Below are 25,968 nucleotides of genomic sequence, written 5' to 3' on the forward strand. Positions count from 1 at the left end.
ATGAAAGATTTTGAAGCAATCTGGATATTCATGAAAGCAACAGTGTACATATATACATGCATGCACGTATCGTGATCCCTACAATCACGCTAAATTAATAAATGACAATGAATAATATTCTATTCTACCTATAATTCCTCCTACGAATACGGTGACAGCATATTTATAGGATCATCAAATCTTGATTGATCCTAACATGAAATTCCTTTTAAAAATAAAAATAATAGTATCCCTGATATGTTTAACACAATCCAATTTTCTAAACCCATAACTTTGAATTTTTACGTCATTAAAAGTTGTTACACGCGCAGGCTTCTACAAAAAAGTCAATTAATTTATTTTATATAATTACTTATATATAGATAATGATTACAATCTCAAAATAACGTAAAGTTGTGGCTATGAATTGATGGGGACCATGTGATATTTGTAACATGAAAAATAGAAAGTTTCAACTCTACTTGGGCATACATCATTCATGTTCTATTTATAAAAATCCGCCACCTTATATACAATGGACCCATCCACGTGTTTTATTAACGTCTTTTTAATTTTTCCTTTTTTATTTTACAAAAAAATAATTTGAACTAAATAATTATTTAATATTTACGGTAGAAAAAATTAAAATTTTAAAAAGTCAATTACCTTGGCACTCCAAGGGTAATTATGATTTTCTTAATTCTTTTCATTTTAAAACTTTTACAAAGACAAAAGAATAAATTTAAATGTTCATATATGGACATTATAAAGACATGAGCTGTTGTTACATTACTCTTATAGGATGAAATGAGTAGTAGTTGGTTTTTTTTCCCCTTGGCCCTTTTCCCTCTACTTAATGGGAAAATCACACTGAAGTCCTATGGAAAGATTATAATTACCAAAGAGTCCCAAAAAACGTAAAAATAATTCTAAAGTCCCATGGGCTTTGATGGGAAATAAACTTTTACATCCATTTATTAAAATGCCCTTATTTAAAACCAATACCAAGCAAACCTGCAGTTCTTCCTTCAAACATAGTTTCGAGATCCAGATCAGTTGGGTGTGGAAGCAATTGCTTCTTCAGCAATTTCTTCAAGAGAATCTCCACCAAAACTAAGGTGTAGTAGTGAAATCACTCGGCACACTAGACTGGCCATTCTTACTGGATTGAAGAATTATTTTTGTCTCCAGTTTGCAGTCAATGCTATAGCAGTATGTGCGGAACAATTGGAAACAAACACAAAGAAATGAACATTGGAAATCGGAAGCGAAAGACAATTGGGGAAAGGAAAAATTCCAGATTCCAGAATAGAAGGGTTTTAGTTCTGGGGAGGCTTATGGGATTGGGATGGGACAAAGGCTTTTGAATATTGAGGAAATTAAAGTCTACAGTCAACCTCCCTTTGAGCACCAAGAAGGTAATTATAATATTACATAATATATAATATCATAACAATGACAATCCCAATTCCGTTTTGCTGGAGTCTTTCAAACATCTACTTGTAAAAAGTCAAATTTGAACATGTCAAACGGAAACTATTTGGGTGTGGGCAAATTGAATGATAGCTATGCATAAAGTTGGAAGCTTCCCGATGGTTAACAATGATGATAGAGGAAAATGATGTAGCTTCCAGACACAGGAGCTTCTCTGGTGATTTCTTCCACACCCAGCAAATTTGGATCTTGAAACTTTGTGTTCGGAGCAAGTAGAGGCTTGCTTGCTACTGGGTTTAAATATAAATGCATATTAAAATTTTTTTTGCCATTAAAACCATTGGGGCTTTAGAATTGCTTTTACATTTCGTGAGTTTCCTTGGTAATTAGAATCTTTCTGTGGGATCTCAATGTGATTTTCCCTTAACATGTGGTCTCGTTAAAATATGATGTACATCTTTTTCTCTGCTAAGATAAGTATACTTAACAATTTCTCACTTCAACTATACCTAAAAAAAAAATCCAAGAAAGTTTTCTAATGCTTTATACCACACTATTAATTAGCAAGAGTACATGTTTTTCAAATAAGTAAAACACTTTTAGTTTTTTTTTTGTTCTAGCATACATGTATATTTTTCTAAATATAATAGGGGTAGGCTAAGCTGACAACATAAAATATCTCTCAAAAGATACTTCAGAGCAAATATTTTTTTTTAAATATAAGGTAGTCCACTAACAGTGGAGAATATCTTCTCGAGGTACTAAGAGCAATAGGTAGACTTTTTCTAACCTTTTCTAACTAAATTGCTACATTTGCAAGGGTTGGCGTTCGACCCTCCAATCACTTGCTTAAGTGACAAGAGCTTCTATTACTCACACTAACTTTTGTTGATGTGTGTGAGTGTGTTATATGCAAACAATATTACATGCTTTATTTTTCTGTCAAAGTCCACTTAGTTATAATTATCAAATTCATATGTATAATATGTATATTATATGCATAACAGAAATATTTAAGTTTTTGCATTAGTTAGATAACTGTGGTTTTTTATTTAAAAAATTTATTAATTTCCTATTAAATAAGTATTAAACAAATTCAACATAAAAAATTCAATTTTAAAACAAATCTTCTATATATAGCCATGGCATCTCAAGGGTAGTTAATGATTTCCTCAATTTTGACAATTTTAAAAACTAATGTTTATGCAAGATTAATTAGCATAACAAATATTAAGTTTTTGGATTAGTAAGACACGTGTATAGTTCTTTTATGTTATTCAAGCAGCATTGCCTGTTTTTCAATATTTTCAACATTTCAACACTTGCGTCTTGATCAGAATTCCCTCTCTAGCCTTCTTCCATCATGTTTAGGAATTAGCCTTTCCAACTTGAAGATATTAAGGCTGAAGTGGAATAAAGTAAATGGACAAATTCCAAATAGCATATCAAATGCTGCTAATCTTGTTTTGTTCGATTTGTCATCGAATAAATTTAGTGGGGTTATACCCATTGTATTTGGAAATCTAACAAAATTGATGGCATTATCTATAAAAGGAATGATTTGAATGGGTTGATTCCTAATACAGTTAGCAAATTACATAGCCTCCAATTATTAAGTCTCAACAACAACAGATTACAAGGGTCCATTATAGATGGACTTTGCCCACTCAAAAGTTTAAGTGAGTTGTAGCTTTCCAACATGTTTTTGGGAGTGGTTCCAGGATGCCTCCTCCAGAATACTTCTCTATGAAAGTTGGATCTTAGCTCTAATAAATTGAATTCTCATATACCCTCTTCTCTTTGGAATCTCATAGATATCTTCATCTTAGACATATCCTCCAATGCAATGAGTGGGACAATTTCACGAAAGATATCAAACTTGAGAGCAATTATAATATTGAACTTTGAAGAAATCAAATTTCAAGAAGCATCCCTACAACTATGGGTGGTCTGCAAACTTTGAAAACACTATCTTTGGCCCAAACCAAATTACAAGGGTCTATTCCTAATTCTCTTGCAGTAGTGGATCTTTCCCATAATTATCTGTTTGGTATGATTCCAAAGTCCTTAGAATCAGTAGTCTATATTAATTACTTTTTCCCATAATTATTATTTCCTATAATTTTATTGCATGGACAAATTCCAAGTGGGCCTTTTCAAAATTTTGTCGTCTGATATGAAGGAAAAGAAATAAGAATATATAGAGTAAAATGATGTTGCTGATAAAACACTCACTACCTATCTTAGTTATCATTTTGGTTTTTCATGCAATGTCTTTCTAAAGCATAAGAGAGATGACGATAATTATTCAACAGAAAGGGAATTATGATTTTGGTTTTTCATGGAATGTCTTTCTAAAGCATAAGAGAGATGATGATAATTATTCAACAAAAAGGGATTTAATAAGCAACAATAGCAACAACAAGAGCTTTATCTCATTAGGTGGGGTCAACTATATGTATTGCATGGCTACATGGATTTAATAAGTAAGTGAAGCAAATTTGGTGTCAAAAATAAATACTGATATTTTATGAAAAATATAATCAAACATATATATTAAATTAATTTAAAACAAAAATTTATAAAATAGATTGCTTAATAAACAATATACTTTTCATAATCATTCTATTATAAAGTTATATTTTCAAATATAAGTGTTCTATATTTTAAAAAATTAAGGTTAAATAAATTTGTTTTGGGTGAGGACAAATGATTTTTTTTTTCTAGAGGGTGGCAAGTAATTTTTTAGGGGAGACTGTGTGTTATTTTTTTCCGCTTAACTAACCCTATCTTTGGACTTTTCTCATAAATTTCTCACAGGAGAGCTTACTTCTTCAATTTGCAATGCTACCTACCTTGAAGTTCTCAACTTGTCATACAACAATTTTAGTGGCCCTTCCACTTTGCATTGGGATATCTAGCCTAGCTCTTTCTGTGTTAGATTTGCAAAACAATAGCTTTTATGGCACTATACCAAAAACATTTGAGGTGGGAAACCATTTGAAGACCCTAAATCTTTATGACAATTTTTTGAATGGTTTGTTGCCCCAATCTTTGGTCCATTGCACAGAGTTAAAAGTCTTGGATATTGGTAGAAATGGCATTCATGATATATTTCCCCATTGGATTCAAGAACTTAAAGAATTACAAGTACTTGTTCTTAGAGAGAATAAGTTACATGGTTTTATCCCTAATTTAAATAACAAAGCCAACCATAACTTCACAAAGTTGAGAGTTTTTGACATATCCAACAACAACCTAAGTGGCCCTTTACCTGCAACATACTTCAAATCTTTTGATGCTATGAAAAATCAAGAGGGAGAAATTGCTTTAAAGTACATGGGTTATAATCAATCTGGTCTCCTTGGCCCGTATCTAGACTCCATTGAGATAACCTATAAAGGAAATAAAATTCATATGGAAAAGATCTTGACTATTTTCATATGCATTGATCTATCTAATAACATGTTTGAGGGAGAGATTCCAATATCTATTGGGTAGCTTAGACCATTGAAAGGGCTAAATTGTCTCATAATAGGCTCGTTGGTAAAATTCCAAACTCAATGGGAAATTTGAAAAGTTTGGAATGGTTAGACTTATCATTAAACCAACTCATTGGAAAAATTCCTATAGAGTTGACTAATCTCAACTTCCTATCTGTCTTAAACCTTTCACAAAACCAACTTGAAGGTTGCATACCTAGGGGCCAACAATTTGAAACTTCTATAGGTGATTCCTTTCAAGGAAACAAGCAATTGTGTGGTTTTCAACTAATGATTCCCTGCAACCCTAATAGGGAAAGACAACCATCACTACAAAGTTCAAGTTTTGAAGCTAGATTTGAATTTGGATGGAAACCTGTCTTGCTAGGATATGTATGTGGAGCCTTATTTGGATCAAAAATATTTTGGGTTGTGATATTTACTAATAAACCTTGTGATATTTGCTAATAAACCTCGATGGCTTGCAAGTTTCATTAATGATGCACCAAAGAAAAGGAGAAGGGTTAGAAACCTTGATTCATAGAAGCTACATTTTCCATGGAAGTTTCAAATTTTCTCTTCTATATAAAAGTTTCTTTTTTTTTTTATCTTTTTCCTTCTTGTTAAATGTTCAAGCTTTCATGTTTGTTTTTCTATATTTGTTACCAAAGTTGTGAGGAGATCAATGTCCATTTCTCTTTGTCATAGTAATCGCAAATCAAAGTGTTTTTCTCTTTTTTATAATAATTGCTTTTTGCTACAATAATTTCTTGAATGATTGTCTTTCTTCATAAATAAGAGATGAAATATATCAATAAGTTAGATTATTTGGTTCTTTAAATCTTGATTAAGTTGATTAAGGGTTATAATAAAAAACATAATAAAAAGAGAAAAATGCAATATACATGTTCAATCAGTTTTCTTCTGCTATAGGATGTGTGTGTGTGTGTGTTAATATACTCATAATTATAATGTTGAGTGTGTGTGTGTGTGTGTGTTGGAAACTATCGAAATAAAATTATTAGAGAATAGTAGAGTGAATATGTGCGCATTCATCATGATGGCTTCCTTGCTAGAAATAAAATTGAATTGATGATTCCAGTCCTTGTTTTACGTCGATGATAATGAAAAAGAGATGGACAATCTTGATAATTAAGATTGTTAAACTTCCCAAGAATGTTTCGTCCATCCACAAAAGCAGATGTCTTCCTGAAAAATATAATAACAAATTAAAGATGGGAATGGAAGGGGGCAAATTTTGAAATTTGGCCCAAAAAAAAACTTGAAATGGAAATGAATTCATTGAATGGAGGAAATCATGTTTGGAAATGAACAATGAGTCTGTAATAATAACAAATGGTTTTACTTATATATATATATATGTGTTATAAATTATAAATATAAACATTATGTGTGGATGTCCATCTCCCCATGTCATAATTATGAGTGTTCATCTCCTCATATTATCCACATTACTCAAATGTTGTAACTCATGAGATTCTTGAGTTTCATCTTCCACATAGAATAGATGTCTTCTTTATGATACATTATTTCACAATCAATTGTTGAGACCATTGAGATGCAAGTGTTTGCCTATATATATGGCATCTTATTTGCATTGCAAGTTTGAAAGAGAATACAAGAGAAGTCATCCTCATTTCTTTTGCCTCTATGCGGCTCCCCCTCCTCTTTCTTCTCATTTCTATTCTCTTTATTTTATTCATAAAATATTGAAATTTTAAATATTTTTTTTACTTTTTTGGTTCATGTTCTTCTTTCTCATTGGTTATTAAAAAATTAAATAACAAGGGAACCTGAGAGCAGCATGAGCCCATTAATTAAAAGTTGCGTTATACAGATTACATTATTGCTGTCAGATAACAAATTACATTGCGAAAAAAAAAATATATATATATATATAGAATCAAACTGTTGTGACTTGTTAAAATGAACCAAGGCATCCTGATAAGTTGTTTGCGTAATCTGTGGAATTAAATTACGGCATCTACATCTTCCTGGGTCTTCATATGGCAAAAGAGCAAGTAATTATCGTGGGGCCTATAAACATATGGAAGACTTGATTCTGGCGATGAATATATAGGGTATGTCAGACTTAATTTAGTTGGTTCAAGAGAATTTAGTGACTAATATTTGACATTTAGGTAAAATAACGTGGGGCCGTTGATGATGCTTTTCTAGTGTTCATTAATAATTCCATTGAAGATCTTAGCAATCTAAGATTCAACAAACAAAAGTCCTTTCATTAGTATAGAAGAACCTAAATCTTACATTTTACCACAGCACTTATTACTGTATTGTCTTTTCATCATCTTTGCAAAAGTTTAATCATCTTTTTTTGATTCTGAAGGATTAGTGATATGTGAGTTGGTTGATGCAATGAACGAGCTCATGGAGAACTAGTTTTGAGGTAGGAATAACAACTTAATGTATTTCAGTTAATATATTTGCTTTGTATTATCTAAATAATTTTCATTTAGCATAAAAAATGTCATTTTGAGCCTATACTGGGAGGGCTGTTCCAAGATGCTAAAGACTCATATTAAGAGTAAGTGAAAGAGTTATTATATATCTTTGAGTTGTTTGTGATGTGAGCTTTTGGACATTCAATAACTTACTCTTGTTCAGATCCAAATGACGCCACGTTTCTGAAACTGGTTCAATGGCATATTGTATCTGTGCATCATATTATACATACTATAGTGACAGCATCTTTGGGTCCATTACATATCATACCTGAAAAAGTTTAAAATCAAAAGGGAAATCATCCACTTTGTTAACGCCATAGCTATTAACCTTTCAAGTTATTATGTAATTTTGGAACTTATTTATATTATGAACCCCAAAGCATGTTGACATGAATCTTTCATCAATTCATTCATTATGCTGACTGATCATAGATTAAGATTTATGTATAAATAGTATTTTTATTTTAAATTATATGCTATTTTTATGAGCTTCCACCATAAGATTTTTTCCACCATGATGTACTCTATTTATCTCTGTTTTTTGGGAATAGAAAACAGTGCTAAACCAAGCCATGCTGTAGAATCATGTGTTTTTTGTATTAATTAACAATTAAATATAATATTGTGCTGGGAGGAATTTTCTTACTTTTATTTATAGGTTTTGTGCAAGGAGGTGAAACGTTTACTTTTTTACTTTTAAGCAATGCTCAACCATTAATTGTAGCAAAGGTGTATAAAAGACTACCCAGTTACTAGTTGATTTATATATATATATATATATATGCATATATATGGGTTAGTAGTTGAATTTTGATGTGGTACCTTTTGTGCCTTTCGATATTATCAATGATGTGGAAAGAAATATTTGGAATGGTATGCTTGCATTTGTGTGCTACCTCCCCCACCGCCCCTTTGCTATGAGGTGAAGATAAACCACATAAAGAGTCCAAGTATGAATAAGGCCCTCAAGGTCCAACTTTGAAGAAGGATCATTCACACATGCATATATGGTTTCTGCAAACACACTGAATAAATGAATGTGCCGTAGCTTTCAATGTCTTGGTTGCTTCATACAATTTATTAATATATTGATCTACGTAATAACAAATTAATTTTGTTATTTACATGTTATGAACATGAATAGTATGACCATTGAAACATTCCCGGTAGTTCATTTTAGAGACAAAATCACCAACCCAGGATTTTAGAAAGCTTGAATAGAAATTTGTTCATTTTGATAGCCAGTGTCGCACAAAAGACGAAATCACCAACCCAGGTTTTTTTAAATCAAGATTTGCTTTGTTATCATGTATAGTTTCGGTTTTTATTTTTTCCTTTTTTTTTCGTTTTTCTTTTCTTTTTTTTTTTTGTATATGGAGTTTTTCAAAGTAGAGGAAGGAACTGATAGATAATTGAATGTTCAGTCACGATTTTTTTTTTTTTGTGCAACGATTTCTTTTTCAAAGAGGAAGGAATTGGTTTTTTGTTTTTGTTTCTTTTGCATATTATCTTCTCTGTGTATTTATTCAAGGCTATCATTTTTAATCTTTTTTTGAAAAAGAAAGCACACTTAGGAGGAGTCTTTCACGTTCCCTCTCCGAATATAAGAACATATATTAATTAATATTTCATGATGCTAGAAATGAAAAGAAAATATAATAAATACTATGTATAATCTTTTAGATAAAAACAATCTCGAATAATGCTTCAAATGAAACCCAGCAATAAAATTTTCTGAATCCAATAATCGTCAGGACTTCATATCATGGTTCACGGGATATATTTATTTTTAATGAACTTTTTGTTCATTTTTATTCCAAAAAAAAAAAAAGGAGAAGAACTTGAGCTTCATGAGCCCATTGGAATTTCAAACTAGTGGACCTGACCTCTTCCATAATCCCATTTAAAAAGTGAGATACTTGGAAGTTGAAACTCGAATTTGAGTCCCAATGTTTGGGATTTAATTTAATCAAGTTTATTATTATTCGACTCGTTAGAGATTAAAAATTTTAACTTGTGTATCTATGTTAATTATCTTATAAACGAATAAAATCACATGTCTCGCTCTTGATAAAGATGCATTTAATTGATATTGAAAAGATGATGGCATTTAATTGAGGTTTAATTTGGAAAGAAGGAATAAATTTTTAGACATCAACTTGTTAAATGTAGCTGTTTTCTTAATATTTGTATTTAGATAAATTGGATAGCTTATACTTGAAGTCGAGCATTACCATTCCTACTTAGAAATCAATTGAAGGGTATAGACACATCAATAAGTGTCACGCCTTGAAAATATAAAGTGACTGGCACAGGGTTTGAACTGTATTATACATCCCTGTAAACCTTAACTTGTAAGTTCATTCCATATTTAAAATGTAATTAGGTTTATATTGAATTTCAACAATCTTGATATTATTCACTATAATAAAAGCTTCATAATTTTTTTTATAAAAATTTTGGCAGAACCTCCCTCGTAAATAGGATCTCTTAAAAATTCTACAATATAAAAATGTTTACAAAATATTATATTAATCACGAGCTTAGCTCTTTTCAATCAACAGAGAGCATATATATTTATATCAAATAGAAACCCTAGCCATAGCCTATGTAGAGCCCCTAATCATACTTTTTGAAATAAAAATACACAAATGTTTATAATTACATCAAAAGGAGGGATCTCACTTAATCTTTTGCCCAGCACGCTAAAAGTTCTCAAGAATTAGCAGGAGGATCAACTTCAATTAATGATTCTAAGACCAAAATAAATTTTAAGTGAATAGCATCCTAAAAATATATAATTAAATATGTATAAAAGGAAAGTTTAAAATAATTATGTGTGCTAGAGATAACAATTTTTGCAAACAAATGTTTAATAAACTTTAGAATAAAAGGGCTCTATGTAACTTTAAATAAAATCTTGATTCACTAAAGTATCATATCAAATGTCATTATCATTTAATTTCAATAAAAGCAAATAATTGCATTAAGTAATTATAAATATGTTAATAATCAAAATCGATAAAAAATAGATCCATCAAACAGTTAAAAACTCATAATTTTAGGGACTTATTAGAATAAGTAACAAATGTGAATGCACAATCCACGAAGGTAGATAACCAAATGTGACTTATGCCATGAAAACAAACATGAACACACAGTTCATAGGGGTAATGCTAACCAAACATGGCTCGAAACCATGAAATCAAATGCAAGTATGAGACCTATGAACAACAAACGTGAGTGCGATGTTCACGAAAGTCGAACTAGCCAGTCATAACCATGGAACGCCAAGAGCTAATGGAACTGCTGCTAGCAACCAGTGTTTTGTAATAAGTCCCTTTCAAATCCAATTTCAAACATGCAAAAAAATCATCAATAATACATAAAGCTTTCATTTTCAAAGTCAACTCGTATAAATCATTCTCTATATCAATCCAATATTCAATAGAATGAAACCTCAAAATCAAAGTCTAAACTTGTATTAATTAATTAATTAAAATTTCAAAACTAATAAAAGTAATTTCACAAAATAAAGAAGTTTAATAAACAAACTATTCAATAACCACATCGTCGTTATTAAACTATTAGCATAAAAAATATGTACTATTTTAGTAAAAGAAATCTTATTGAAAAATCAGTTGGGATGCTATCCACTTATCTAAAATTCTCTAAGTTCAAATTTCACTTTGCAACTTCAATCAAACTCTCATTTTCCAAATACCATATACATCATATTAAGATTTTTATTAAAACTTCAAACAATACAATAGTTCCTTTTTAACATCATCTTCGACAAAATTAAACTCTACTAAATTTGAAACTTTAGAACTAAAGCCTTACATCATTTTTTTTAATTCATCATTAGCATTTTGTCAAGTCACCAAATATATATCATTTCCAATCCATTCATAAAAACTCTAGCATCCAAATATTTTATCAACAAACTATCCACCTCCAAGAATTTAAACAATCCCATTATTAATTTCATAATGGCAATATCCCTGTTAAAATTCATACTTCTTACAAGGATCAATGAAATTTCAAAATGAAGAATTAGCAAAATTCTTCTAGTAGGCATTTCATCCAACACTTATGGCATTAATTATATAGCTAATACTATTCTCTTCCTCTTCAATTTCACTTTCCTAACAATCATTTTATCAAGCACCTTCTGTGTGTACAATTTTTTAAACTTAACCAAACTAATCCTTCTTCCTTTCCAACCTCCAAAATTTTACAATTAATATATTTGAATCAATCAATCTCCCAATCTCCATTTCTCTAATAGAAAGAAATGAATTTAACTCAAGAAAATAAACTCAATCACCTTCAGCGGTACAGCCAACAACTGAACAAGGAAAGGGAATTAAAAAAAATTCTTGTCACTACTAACACGAACAGAGATTCAGCACAAGAAAAAAGAAAAAAATGAGAGAAATTTGAAGTGCTTCACTTTAGATCTCCATGGCAAAGAGCAACGAGAAGGAGATGATTTAGATGGTTGAACAGGGGAAAGGGAAAACTGAACGCAGCTCACAATAAAGGAAAGAAACCGGATCAACAGCACCAGTCTAAGCTTGCGACAGCACTGCCAATGGCTCTGGCGACTTGGTTTCTCACCCCCCATCTGTAACTCGAACGCGAACGTTGAAGACAGAGTAGGAAGGAGAAGAGATTGCATGAAGAAGGAGAAGAAGAGGAAAGAGCGGCGCACCCCATGGCCACCAAGACAGCGACGACACCAGACCACTCAGGAACAGGGCAATGTTGCTGCTCGAAGGAGATCCTACAGCAACCATCACAGCAGAAGAACAAATAGAGGAGGAGACGTGGTGGACGGAGGGAAGACGAGGATCGACGTTGGACAGAGGGAACAAACAGCAACCTCCGGTGCACCCACATCGACACTGATGACAGCAGACGAAGGAAGACGGTGAACCAGGACTTGAAGCTTCTGGAATATATTCTCTGCCTTTCCCATGAATAAAATGCGAGACTAATTGGAAAAGAAGAGCGAACGAAAACAAAAAATCTAATGGTTAAGTGAAGGGCATTCTGTAATCTCGCACAAGTTAAAACAAAAATAAAACCCAACTTTCCTTGAGGATTCGAACCCAAAGGCAAAGGTTAGCCACCAAGAGAGTTTCCACTAAGTTAGAAACATCTTCCTTATTATTTTTGTCACAAAATTAATGAAAATATATTTAAAATATCTTATCATAAACTTCAATTTTAATTAAATTCTGGGTCATTACAATAAGCATTATGACTGATATAAATATCTCTAGCAATTTAGCTTGCCATTAATTCTTCACCTATAACATTTATTTTATCTCACTTTAGGGTCCTCAAATTGATCGGCCCCCTTTTCATCATATACATCTATGTGATTGTCTTTGATGAATCTTAAATTTAAAAGTTTGATGTATTGAGTTCTTAGAATTCATTTGAGCACAACATGCTTTCAAGTTCAAAAACTACTTATAAAAATACTTGCACATTGTTTTGTCTAAAGAATTTTGAGATCCAATCATAGATTTTTATGGCTACTCACAAGTCCTTCTATCACTATTAACATTCATTTGGGGTGCCCTCTATATATATGGCCAAGCAAACTTGACCATAAATGAAATAATACAATGAGAATAAAAATATGGTCCAGTAGGTAAAATTATATTCATCATAAAGGGACAAGTCAATCTTCTTATCACTAACATATATTTTGGGTTGCTCTATTAGCCTATACAATGATGTGATAATGAAAATATGGTTCTTGAAGTGATAACAAATCACTTTGTGGGACAAAGCCTCTTCCCATCACTAACATAATTTTCTTTCTTTCCTTACATCTTCTTTTATGGGTTAACTTTTATGCAATAGTTATTTGTATCTTTAACCAACTCACAAGTCAAGTATGCCTTACAATGATAATACTAACATTTTTAAATTATTTTTATACTAACATTTTATTATTTTCTTTACTTGCAAATTTTCTATCAAATAATGATGATTTCATCAATAAATTCATTTGTATAAAATTATACAGACAGTACCACTAATGATTATAAACTTATACATATTATTAATTAAATTAGCTATGTGTAATGAGAATGAGAGAAAACACTCAAGTTTCTTTCATCAGTTTAAATTTCATGTAAATTATAACAAAGCATCTCATGAATAGTAGAATCTCTCTATCTATAAACTCTAAATGCTGTGTAATGAAGAAATGAATAATTGTCTCACCCAAAAATTAAAAAGAAATGTATAATTGAAGAGACAATATATCCACAAGCTTCTTTTTCAATGCCTGCCAGACCTAGCTATATATGAAATAAGACAATGAAAATGTGGCTCCCAAAGTGGAATTATACAACACACAAGGACAATTGATCACAAATAAAATAATGAAATCAAAACAAAAATGTGGTCCTTGATCAATATGAAAATGAAAGAAATTATGCAACACATTATTTTACTTGCATTTCATCAACTTCTTTGAAGGGATGACTTAAATTTTAGTCTTTAATAATTATTTTTTATCCTCCAAAGAAGAAGATATATTAATTTGTGCCCTTTCCTTAATTCACAATTGCAGGTCAAGCATGACTTGAGGCTTCAATTTCAAGGATTTAGAAAATATCAAGCCTTGGGGTTGTGATGTCAAGTCTGCTCATCAAGTCAATTAAGTTTCAATTACACTACAAAAAAAATGACTTTCAGTAGCGACACTAAAAAGTCACCGCTGAAAGTGTGACTTTCAGCGACGACAGTAAACGTCACCACTAAAAGCGTGACTTTCAGCGGCGACAAGATATAGTCACCGCTGATTGTTAGACTTTCAGCGGCAACTTTCATTGTCGCCGTTGAAAGTTGAGAATCAGCAGCGACTTTTTAGTATCACCGCTAATTGACAGCATTTTTTTATTTGTTTTAAAAAAATTATATTGCAAGTTTCAGCGGCGACATAAAAGTCACCGCTGAAAGTCGACTTTCAGCGGTGACTTTTTAGTGTCGCCGCTCGTTGTCAGTATTTTTTAATTTCTTCTAAAAAAATTATGTTGCAAGCTTCAGCGGCGACATAAAAGTCACCGCTGAAAGTTGACTTTCAGCTATCAACATTTTTTTATTCTTTTAAAAAAATTATGTTGCAAGTTTCAGCGACGACTTTTTAGTGTCACTGCTGATTGTCAGCATTTTTTAATTTCTTTTAAAAAATTATGTTGTAAGTTTCAGCGGCAACGTACAAGTCGCCACTGAAAGTCGACTTTCATCGGTGACTTTTTAGTGTTGTCGCTGATTGTCTGCATTTTTATAATTTTTTTACTAATGTATAATCATCAGTATTTTTACTATTTATTCTTAGATATTTTTTACATTATAATTATAAATATAAATATTAAAATAAATAATATAACAACCTCAAGAAGTAAAAAAAATTAAAATAAATAATACAAATTGTATTGTATCAATTATATTTATAGTTTACTTTAAACAAAATAAATAATATAATTTATAATTTTATAAAGTGAAAGAATTAATTGAACTATTTAAGGATAGTAATGATATTTTATAATATTTAATATTTAATATATATGTATGTTTGTATAGTTTAATAATAAGTGTATATATATATTTAATTATGCGATAATAGACTACAGGTTCATTCCAGCTCAGTGGCAAAATGGTTGGACACAAAAGGAGGAGGTCACAGGTTTAAACCTTGGAGGAGACAACTTTCAAAATGGAAATATAAATTGATGACATGGTGCCACGTGGCGTGTGGTGAGAGCGACACATGGAGAGTGACATGGCGCCACGTGGCATGTGGTGAGAGCGACACATGGAGAGTGACATGGCACCATGTGGCGTGAGGTGAGGGCAACATGTGGAGGATGACATGGCAACACGTGGTGCGAGGTGGGGCCTTATGTGGAGGTGACATGGCACCACGTTTCATTAGGTGGGGCGCCACATGGACGGTGATGTGGTGCTATGTGTGTAAGTGAACCAACATTACTTTTCAGCGACAACTTTTTGGTAGCTTCAACGGCGATAAGATATAGTCACCGCTGATTGTTAGACTTTCAGCGGCAACTTTTATTGTCACCGTTGAAAGTTGAGAATCAACAGCGACTTTTTAGTGTCGTCGCTGATTGTCAACATTTTTTTATTTGTTTTAAAAAAATTATGTTGCAAGCTTCAGTGGTGACATACAAGTCGCTGCTAAAAAGTCAACTTTCAGCGGCGACAGAAATAGTCACCACTGATGCGTGGTTTCTGCAGCGACAATTGTCGCCGCTTATTCTCAACTTTCAGCAGCGACTTTTATTATCGCCGCAGATTGAATCAGCGACAAGAGCTTTCACGGTGACATTGTGGCGACTTTTTTGTCGCTGCTGAAAACTTTCAGTGGCGACTTTTTGGCTTTCGGCGGTGATAAATGTCGCTGCAGATTCTCAACTTGGAGTGGCGACTTTTTTTTCGCCACAGATTGAATCAACGACAAAAGCTCTCGCGGTGACATTGTAGTGACTTTTTGTCACTGCTGAAAACTTTTAGCGATGACTTTTTGACTTTTAGCGGTCAATTTTTTTGTAGTGTTAATTACCTAACCATCGATTCAAAAATAGAATAAAATAAAATCTAGAAAGAGAAGCCCTCTACGTTTGAAGACTTTATGGTATATGATACTTAAATTAAATTTTGACAATGTCAAAAAAATATGAAAAAAAAATTCTGAATGTATTTGATAATAACTAAGGACAGATATAATTTTGGCATTTTTACCTTCAGAAAATGAAAATATTTATAAATCATAATAAAATATTGTTACACACTTTGGGAAATTACATGCCTGATGTTTAATTTGCTGAATAGAATTAAGAAAATAAAACTTAATAACCTCTATTAACTCATTTGATTAATTCTTTTGCTTTTGAGTTGGATGGAATACTTTTGATAGGAATAGAAATAAAACAAATAAAGAATATTTCTTGTTATTCAACAAAAAATGTTAACAAAGTGAGCTTTGGCCATCGAATCTCTGTTTTGTTACAAATAACTTTGCATGCTACTGAGGGTGTATGAGTATTTTTAGTTTTACTTTCATGTTTTAAAATATTTATTTTTTTGGTAATCATTATTTATAATTTTTTATTTTTTTATAGTTTAAAGTCATTCATTATATTCGAATTGAGTTACAGGGATGATGGTAAACTTGCGAAGATCTTTATTAAATTTTTATTTGTATGTTTAGATGTTAGTGAATTATTTATAGTCACGGGTCACCAATGATTAAAAATTGATTTAGGTATCATAATTGAATTTAGGGAGTAATTCATGAATATACTAGCTTACATCTACTCAGGAAAATACTTATCATCATCAGAATCTTAATTAATTGTATATCTTTGCTGTATATATTATTATTGGATACATAGTTTATAATTCTTGGATATACTTAGAGCTACTCCGGAAAAATACTTATTCAAGAATTTTGCTTTGACTTTATCTTCTTACAATTTTTTTTATTTAGATTGGTTTTTTTTTTTTTTTACCAATGTGGAGTATGGACAACTTACCACTTGCTTTCTTTTTCCTTCCCTTCATTAAAGTATCATTTTGCACTAAAATGGAGAGTGACTTTGATGCCCACTACGTAGTCACAAGTCAAGCACTGTATTTATCATACACCTATAAATGGATGATAGATATCTAATCCAAGTCTAAAAATATTTGATATCCAATCAAAGTTTTTTTGTTTTTTATGCCTACTAACAAGTCTTTCCACGATTAACGTTTATTTGGGGTTGCCCTCTATATATGGCCATAAATGAAATAATGCAATGAAAATGAAAAAATAGTCCAAGAAGTGAAATTATATTCATCACAAAGGGGCATATCACCAACACACTTTTTGGGTTCGTCTATCATGACCTATGTCATGGTAAAAAAATATGGTTTTTGAACCGATAACATACCAGTTTTTGGCGCAAAGCTTTTTTTTTTCCCCCATCACTGACATAATTTTCTTTCTCTTTTGTTGCATCAACTTCTTTGACGGGATAATATTTATGTAATACAACTCAAGCAATCGTGCACTTCATCACTAAACCATGTATAGCACGAGGTGGAATTATAATTTTTATAATTTGAAAGTATATTGTTGAACACAATTCGCAATATATTTTATTTTATGTTATTTTTTCTTCTTTTGAATTATATAAAAAATAAAAATATTTGCACTCATATGCACCACATATCCCCCGCCTTTCTTAACAAAGACAAAACCCCCTTAGGTTGAACCCAAAGTGATAATTATGGTGAGGCTAATAAATTATCAACAATTATTAAAAAGATTTGTTTTTCTTATAATTGATTTGTCTATTATCTATTTTCTCTATATTTCATTCTTAATACGCATTCATTTTCGTTAAAGTACTTTTTTCATTTTCATATATTTTTTCTTATTATAGAAAAGCACAAATGACATTTAAAGACACTATAAGAGTATTACTTATAATTAAGGACCTTAAATATGGAAATGTAAATAGACACAGCCCAAAGTCCTTACTTGAAATAAAATATATTTTGACATTGCGTTTTTCAGCACTGATGTTTAACATTTCCAGTAGTCATCATTTTGATATATTCAGTACTTGATGTGTTTGGTATTAAAAAATTAATAGTGCAAAAAACATAAAAGATGAGTATTGAAAAATTTTAAACATATGGTTATAGAAAATGTTATAGTTGAAATTCATATTTTAAGGTGCATTCATTATATTGAAATTGATAGGGATGATGATAAACTTGTGAAGATCTTTATTGAATTTTTATTTGTATTTTTAGATGTTAGTAAATTATTTATAGTCACCAATTAAGAAGTGACTTGGGTATCATAATTGAATTTGGGTAGTAATTCATGAATATACTGGCCTATAAACTACTCAGGAAAAATACTTATTCAAGAATTTTATCTTGACTTTGTATTCTCACTTTTTTATTTAGATTATTTTTGATTGATTAATATGGATTATGTATAGACCACTTGGCGCTTGATTTTTCCCCTTTTAGATTATTTCCATTGAGAATTTAATTATTTAAATGTTTTCTTAGAAAAAATATCCAAACCAAATGCGGCACCCTCCTGTCCTCTCTCAAAAGCAGTCTGAAATGCATAGCCGCACTTTCAGAACTACAATGATAGCAATGACGGAACAAGTGTGGCAAGTTGATGTGGTCTGGAGGGATATAAATTTATGAAGTAAGAAGTGAATTAACGACAAGAAGTAGAGGACACTGGCATTATATTCCTGATATACACAAGTAAACAAGTGAATGAAAGGATAAGTGCACAGAATTGCAGTGGAGGTTCTAGGACTGCAAGTCGGGCACGTTCTCATGAGAACAATGAGCGCTAGAGATGACAATTTTTGCAACTAAATATTTAATAAAATTCGGCATAAGATGTTTCTATATAATGTTAAATAAAATCTTGATTCATTAAAGCATCATATCAAACGTCATTATCATTTATTTTCAATAAAGCAAATAACTACATTAAATAATTATAAATATATCATTAATCAAAATCAATAAAAACAAATTCATCAAATAATTAAAATCTCATAATTATGGAGACTTATCAGAATAAATAACAAATGTGAATATACAGTCCACGAGTATTAATAACTAAACATGGCTTATACCACGAAATCAAACATAAACATATAGTTCAAAGGAGTAAGTAACCAAACACAACCAAAGCCATGAAACAAACGTGGACACATGATCCACGAGGGTAATGCTAACCAAACGCGACTCAAAGCCATGAAAACAAATGCAAGTATGAGACCCACGAATAACAAACGTGAGAACAGAGCTCATAAAATTCAAACTAGCTAGTTATTCACCAAGGTGCCAAGGGCTAATGAAACTGACGTTAGCAACCAATTTCTTGTATAAAATCCACATCAATCCATTTTTAAACATACAAGAAAATCATCGTTATAAAATACAGTTTTCATTTTCAAAGTCAAACTCACATGAATAATTTTGAACATTAAAACTTGCCAAGATAAAATTTTATAACTGAAGTCCATGTTTGGCATTTATTACATAACTCAAAATAACTGGCGTGCATAAAAATAATTTTATCAATTTTGAAAGTATTCATTGTAAGGAAAAAAAAAACATACACATGCCATAACTCAATTATCTTTCAACACTTCTTTATAATTTCCCAAGATAAGAATTTAAATGACAAAATATTCAATACTTAACATAGTTGATATTAAAATGATTTACATAAATATAATATTTTAGAAAATAATTTTATGGTAATGCAGTTGGGATATTATTCACTTACCTCAAATGTTCCCGAGTACTTAAATTCACTTCGTAGAACCTAATCAAACTTTCCTTCCTCTAAATGCCCTATCTAATATAAAAAGAAAATTCAATGACAAATTCAAGTTTGAAAAACTTTTTCCAGCTCTTGTCAAGTGAAAGCAACAAAACTTTTTCAATAATATATATACACGTACCATAATTAATCACTCTAAATTCTAAGTTCTCCTATCACCACTTTTGTCAAGCAATTTAAAGGCATTCCCAAATCAAATCTTTAAACATTATCATTTATAATTATCATTCATACAATTTTATAGAATGCTATTTGTCTCACCATAAATTTATAATCAAAATTCTTCATATAATTCAAGCTAAATTCATGAATAATTAATACCCAAACTGAGTATGTCCCCATAAGAGCTAATTAAATTTTAAAAAAACCATAATCAAACAAAACCCTGTCTAATATACGTATTAGCAAACATCTTGCAAGTACTATTATTTAAACCCTAATTCCAATTCTCTTCCAATCTCCTCATAATAAGCTATAAAATTTTATTAAATTTCCTTCTAACTTTGCCATAACATGGTTGATCCAAATGATTTAAAGTTTTTCAAATCATCCTCAATTACATTACAAAATTTTCTCATATTACTTGAGACCAACGCTAAATTATTTAATAGAAATAAGATCCTCTCTCTAAACCTTTCAATAAACACTTAGTGGGCATCAATTTCTAACTCATTCAATGAAGTTTCTTAAGCCCAACCACTTGTCTAATGTTTTTTTCTTAGCATTGATAATTATATCAAATTGAAATGAAGTTCAGAGCCAAACCATCATCCTCTTGTTCTCTATAATTTCTGCTTCAATCAAGGTCCCTTCAATCTCAATATACATGGCAGTACAGGGAAGGAAAAATAAAACTCACAGCCTTATTCATCTCAGCACACACACGCACAGAACAGCAAGAATAAAAGTTTAAAGCTACTCACCTAAATCAATAACAACAAAGAAGAAAGACCAAGCGACTGCCGACAGAATAAGGAGAGAAGAAGACGAGATTACAGCTGGACGAGGGAGAAATCCAACTCGATGCACAAGAAATGAAGCAAACGAATATTAAAAGCCCTAGACCAAGCGGAAAAAGAACGCACAGCCAACGTCGCCAGCTCTAGCGGCTGATTTCCTCACGCACACCAGCGACTTGATCATGAATGGCAGAACAGAGTAGCAGCATGAAAAATAATCAAAACATGGGAAGGATGATGGAGAACCTGGTGTTGCAAGACAGCACAAGCACTACGGCCACCGGAGACGTGAAGAGCGGGGGAGGAGTGCAATGGCGGTGGAGAATCAGAACGCTCGTGTCGGTGAAGGGAAGGAAAGAAATAAGCTGGACGAATGCTCTGTTTTCTCGTGGCAGATATAAATTCTGAACAAAAAGGATAATTGGGAAACTACAAGAAATCGCCAAGGAAAATTACAAGAAATGGAACAAAGTTTTCTGATAATTTAAAACAAAATAAAACCACACTTTTTCAATAAAATTCAAATTCTGGACCTTCAAAAAAAAATATTAGATAAGTTCCTTTAAACTACCACTATTCACTTGCTATAAAACTAATTTAAATAAAATGTTAATTAGGAAAAAGTTGATTTACATTAATTTAAAAAAAAATTTGGGTCATTACATGTTGTGACCAATATTCAGCTTTGAACCAAAATCAGATTATTCATGCTGTGCACACGTTATCTTTAATTATTATTAATAATTATAATTTATAAATAAAATTTACAAATTTAGTTTTAATTTTGTTAGGATGTTATCCTTCAAATTAATTTTCCAAAATGTTTTTTCTTTTAAATTGCATATAATTATCCTTCAAGTGTCTGATGTAAAAAGTGGATGATTAGATTGAGTGTTATGATTTTTGAAAAATACATCCAATTCTTTCCACATGCAATATATAAATTTTTTAAAAGAATAATTAAAATCTGCACTATTTAAAGTATTTTTGAAGTCAATTGTGCAATTTTTCTTCGGGTAGATTATGATGTTATTACCAAAATAAAATATGCTAAAGCTGTTTCGTGTGATTTTAAGTTGTACTCACAAATCAAATATTTCATGACAAATGGGTGGTTGATATGTACGTCCAATCAATTAAACTGTGAAGACCTGTTTACATTTTTTATATGTCAGTATTAATTTTATTTTGGGGTACGCTCCATGGCCTACCAGCTAGACAAACCATAAATGAAATAATGCAATGGAAATGAAGAACAAAATATTTAGCTTTATAATTTAATGCATATGAAATTGTTGAAATTATCATTTGATAGAAACTTTGGGAGTAAAGCAAATAATAAAATTTTAGTATAAATTAAAAAAAATAGCGATGCACATCCTCATTACTTTGCAGATCGCATTTAAAAAAAAAAAAAAACTCTATGTTGTTCAATTTCTTCGGCTATCTTATTTAATTTGTAGTCAAGTCTACCAGGCCTTAAAAACCCCTAGAAAATTATTTAATTTAGTGATGAGAAGAAGTTTTTTTCCTTTATGAAAGTATAATTTCATCTCTTAAACTCATTTTTCACCTGATTTCAAAGCAGGGACTTAGTATTTGTGATGTCTTTAATATAAGGAGGCTCACACTTAAGGGAAAGAATGTTAAGTTGTGAAGTATAAGTAAACTTGAGCTAATATGAAAAATCTTACATTAAATCAAATTAGGCTTAATAGCTAATGTATAATAAAGTAAAATTATCCATAAATTATTGATTGAGATTTTGATTATAGGAAGCACAGACTTGGTGTTTGTTCCTTGAATCCTGCCACAAGTATGCTTTCAAAGATCCCCAACAATATTATAGAACTGAGCATTCTTAACTTTTTTTCCTTATAGTAAATATTAAAATAACAGATTGATTGCATATGTTAGTAAATGTACCTGTTCTTTAAATATTTTGTATTATATAACATATTCACTACATAATTAGCTACAAGATTTTAAAATTATACATATTATTAATATTAATTAAAGTAACCATGTGAAATGATGAGAATGAGGGAGAACACACAGCAAATATTTCTTTCATCAGTTTATATTTCATGGTGGTTTGATTTGTTGTAAATTATAACCAAGAATTTTATAGATAGCAGTATTTCTATATCCATAATGAAGAAATGAATAACTGTCTTGCCCAAAAATTTAAAAAAAATAAAAAAATGCGTAATTGAAGGGACAATGTTTCTATGCAAGCTTCTTTTCAATAACGTTTTTAAGAGGTTACTCTCTACAGCTTGCCAGACTTGACTACAAATGAAAATATGGTCCAAAAGTGAAATTGTACAACACAGTGAAATTGAGGGAAAAAACTTCTTTCCACTAAAGTAACTTTTGGGGTTACTTTATTGCCTATCATACTTGACTACAAAAAAAAGTAATGCAGCCAAAACAATATTGTGGTCCTAAATCAATGAGATAATGGAAAGAGTTATACGACACACAATGTCCTTTTTTTTTTTAATTTTTCTAGACAACATTTTCATACCATCAAATTAAATAATGTAATGTGGAATTTATGGTCACCTACCGAATTTCTATTTCGTAGAGAGATTTTAAGTGAGTGTTACTTTAAAATTAAAATTAGTATACAATTTTCTGCTTTTATACTTAACAAGTAAGCTCATCTTTCCTTTTATTTTTTTCCAAAAGAAAATATCAATTACGGCATTGCTTCTTAATGTGATATTTATTGTAACATATGGTGCTTCATTTTTAACTTGTACATGCGCATGCGCTTTGGTATATATCATTCTTCTTTCTACAGTTCATTATCAACAAAACAATTAATTTTTTTAAGAAAATTAGCTACAGAATAATTTCCGTCCAGGATAATTAGCCATAGTTATTTGTGTTCTTATTAAATGTTTTCTTATCGGCCACACCATATTCCCATGATGAGTTAAATCAAGGAAAATACAATGCAACTTTTTATGTTACGTTGGTTGTGATTTTTTTTTTTGAGTAATTAACGATTTAATTATCTCTAATTTTAATAATAAATTTTCATTTTAAGTGATAAATATCTTTATTGTCACTTTTTTTTTTTTATGTTTGATTTTTCAACGCGATAATGATGACACATTCCCTCCCTCAATTACTGTTGGATTGTGAAATATCTATATGACCACATTGATGACTTGATTTCCTTTCTCTTTCTTTTTCTTTTCTTTTTTTCTTTTGTTTTCGTTCCTTTCACCATAGCCATTTTACTTTGTACGCAACTTTGTCAGACCACATATAACTGAATGGATTGAATTTGCCAGGGGTTAATTATAATAGATACAAGTGAAAATCTTACAGTATCTTAATTAAAATTGTCTTTAATGAAAAAATACCTATGAATAACAAAAAAAAAATAGTAGTGAAAGTGAATGGATTGTTATCATGACCAATATTTGGCTTTGAACCAAAATTAGATTTCGAATTGTGAACATGTTATATTGAATGACGATTAAAAATTAAAATTAATAAATACACTAATTATACATCAAGAGATATTTATGAGCTATTTCCTGTCAAATGGAGTACTATGATTTTGAGGTCTGCTCGCAAGTCAAGCACTATATGTACCTACAAAAGGATCATTGATGTGATATATCTAATCAAATTATGAAGACTTTCAACAAGTCTAGCACGTCATGTGCTGACACTTTTGAGAAAATTATATCAAACCATGGAAGCGAGTGGATGTATCCTTTTTCAAATAGAAAAAAAAAGAATTTAATAATTAAAATTAGTTATCGGACTTGTTGTTGGCAATCAATTTTCTAAGCTTTTCATAGTAATTAATTAATTTAAGATTTTTTTAGATTAACTTTTGTCTTTAACGGTAATTATTTTGGTTTGATAGCCATTGTTTAAAATTTCATAATTTTGCTAGTCTTAGACTTTAGGTCATTATATTGGAGGTGATAAAGTTGATGTAATTAAACTTGTAAATCAGTGAGTGGTTTCACTAAATGATGATAATTATGGTTAATGAGTAAAAGTCAGTATTGAACAAAGTCTATGAATAAATCTCCCACAGATCATACAGTATTCATTATTTTATTGCTTATTGTATATACTTGCGTCGGCCTTTTTGTTTGAGGAGGAAAATATGCACTTTAATTAATCTTTGCATGTGTTGTTTGCAAATAACCTTTTTATACAATTTATGTATTTTATTGTATATTTATTAAAATAAATAAGCTATAAATACAAGGCAAGTAGAGAATTAAAATTAATTTGAAACAAACGCAAGTCAATAAAATAAAAATTCTACAAACTATGAGATTCCTATAGGAAAATGTATTCAGATTTGTCTTGGGCTGCAAATATTTTTCGTCCCTCTCTCCTTATATTTTTGTTATCATTATTTTGATTGATTGATTAGGATGGAACCCATTCAATGCATGCCTTTTTATTAAAAAAAAAATTACTTGGGTTCCATTAAAAAAAAAAACGTTGAAATAGCACGGCGAATTACATATTCATCAATTGAAGACTCTGAATAGCTGTGATATCCATGTGGTAAAATTAAATGAGCGAAGGTTAAAACAATATCTTGAAATTAAAAATAAAAAACAGATATTATTTATCAAACAAGTAACTATAATTAATATTTTAGTTGAATTTATTAATCTTACCATGAGAGATGTTCTTTTAATTTTCCATTTGTTGTTAGTGTTTGCATGCCTTGACTTGCTTTCGAATTGGAGAAGTATAAAATGATGTGTGTTTTCCTAGATACACAACTTGCAATTTCGACAAGTCTGATTTGCTAAACACGGGAAATTCTCCTTCCTTTGTTTTCTTGATCTTCTCATTTGCTTCATATCCTCCTTAGCTTGGATTGATACAAACATCACTAATGATAAATTTGCACTTCTTGGCCTTAAATCTTTTATTACTTCATATCCATATGATTCCTTATCTACTTGGTCTCTCTCCTCTTCTCCATGCAATTGGGTTGGTGTTACCTGCAATACTCATGGAAGGGTTCATTCCTTGAATCTTGGTGGCATGGATCTTATAGGCACTGTTACGCCCCAAAAATAGAGAGTAATCGGCACAGGATGTGAACCATATAACACATTTCCACAAGCCTCTAACCTTAAACTCGTTTCATTTCTAAAATGTAATCAAATTTATATTGAAATTTTAACCTT

General features: G+C 30.7%; 1 protein-coding gene across 1 annotated transcript; it reads left to right on the forward strand.

The window, feature by feature from the left end:
• On the forward strand, positions 1 to 5,283 carry LOC129286449 (receptor-like protein 35). The gene is given in 6 exon segments (XM_054922410.1): positions 1 to 66; positions 1,018 to 1,191; positions 2,751 to 2,951; positions 4,234 to 4,936; positions 4,939 to 5,142; positions 5,210 to 5,283. Coding segments are annotated over 6 exon segments (1,422 nt in total).
• The last annotated feature ends 20,685 nt before the right edge of the window (positions 5,284 to 25,968 follow it).

Source organism: Prosopis cineraria, unplaced genomic scaffold (genome assembly GCF_029017545.1).
Source record: "Prosopis cineraria cultivar Desert tree isolate PC_DT_omini unplaced genomic scaffold, ASM2901754v1 PC11, whole genome shotgun sequence".
Classification (NCBI taxonomy): Eukaryota; Viridiplantae; Streptophyta; class Magnoliopsida; order Fabales; family Fabaceae; genus Prosopis; species Prosopis cineraria.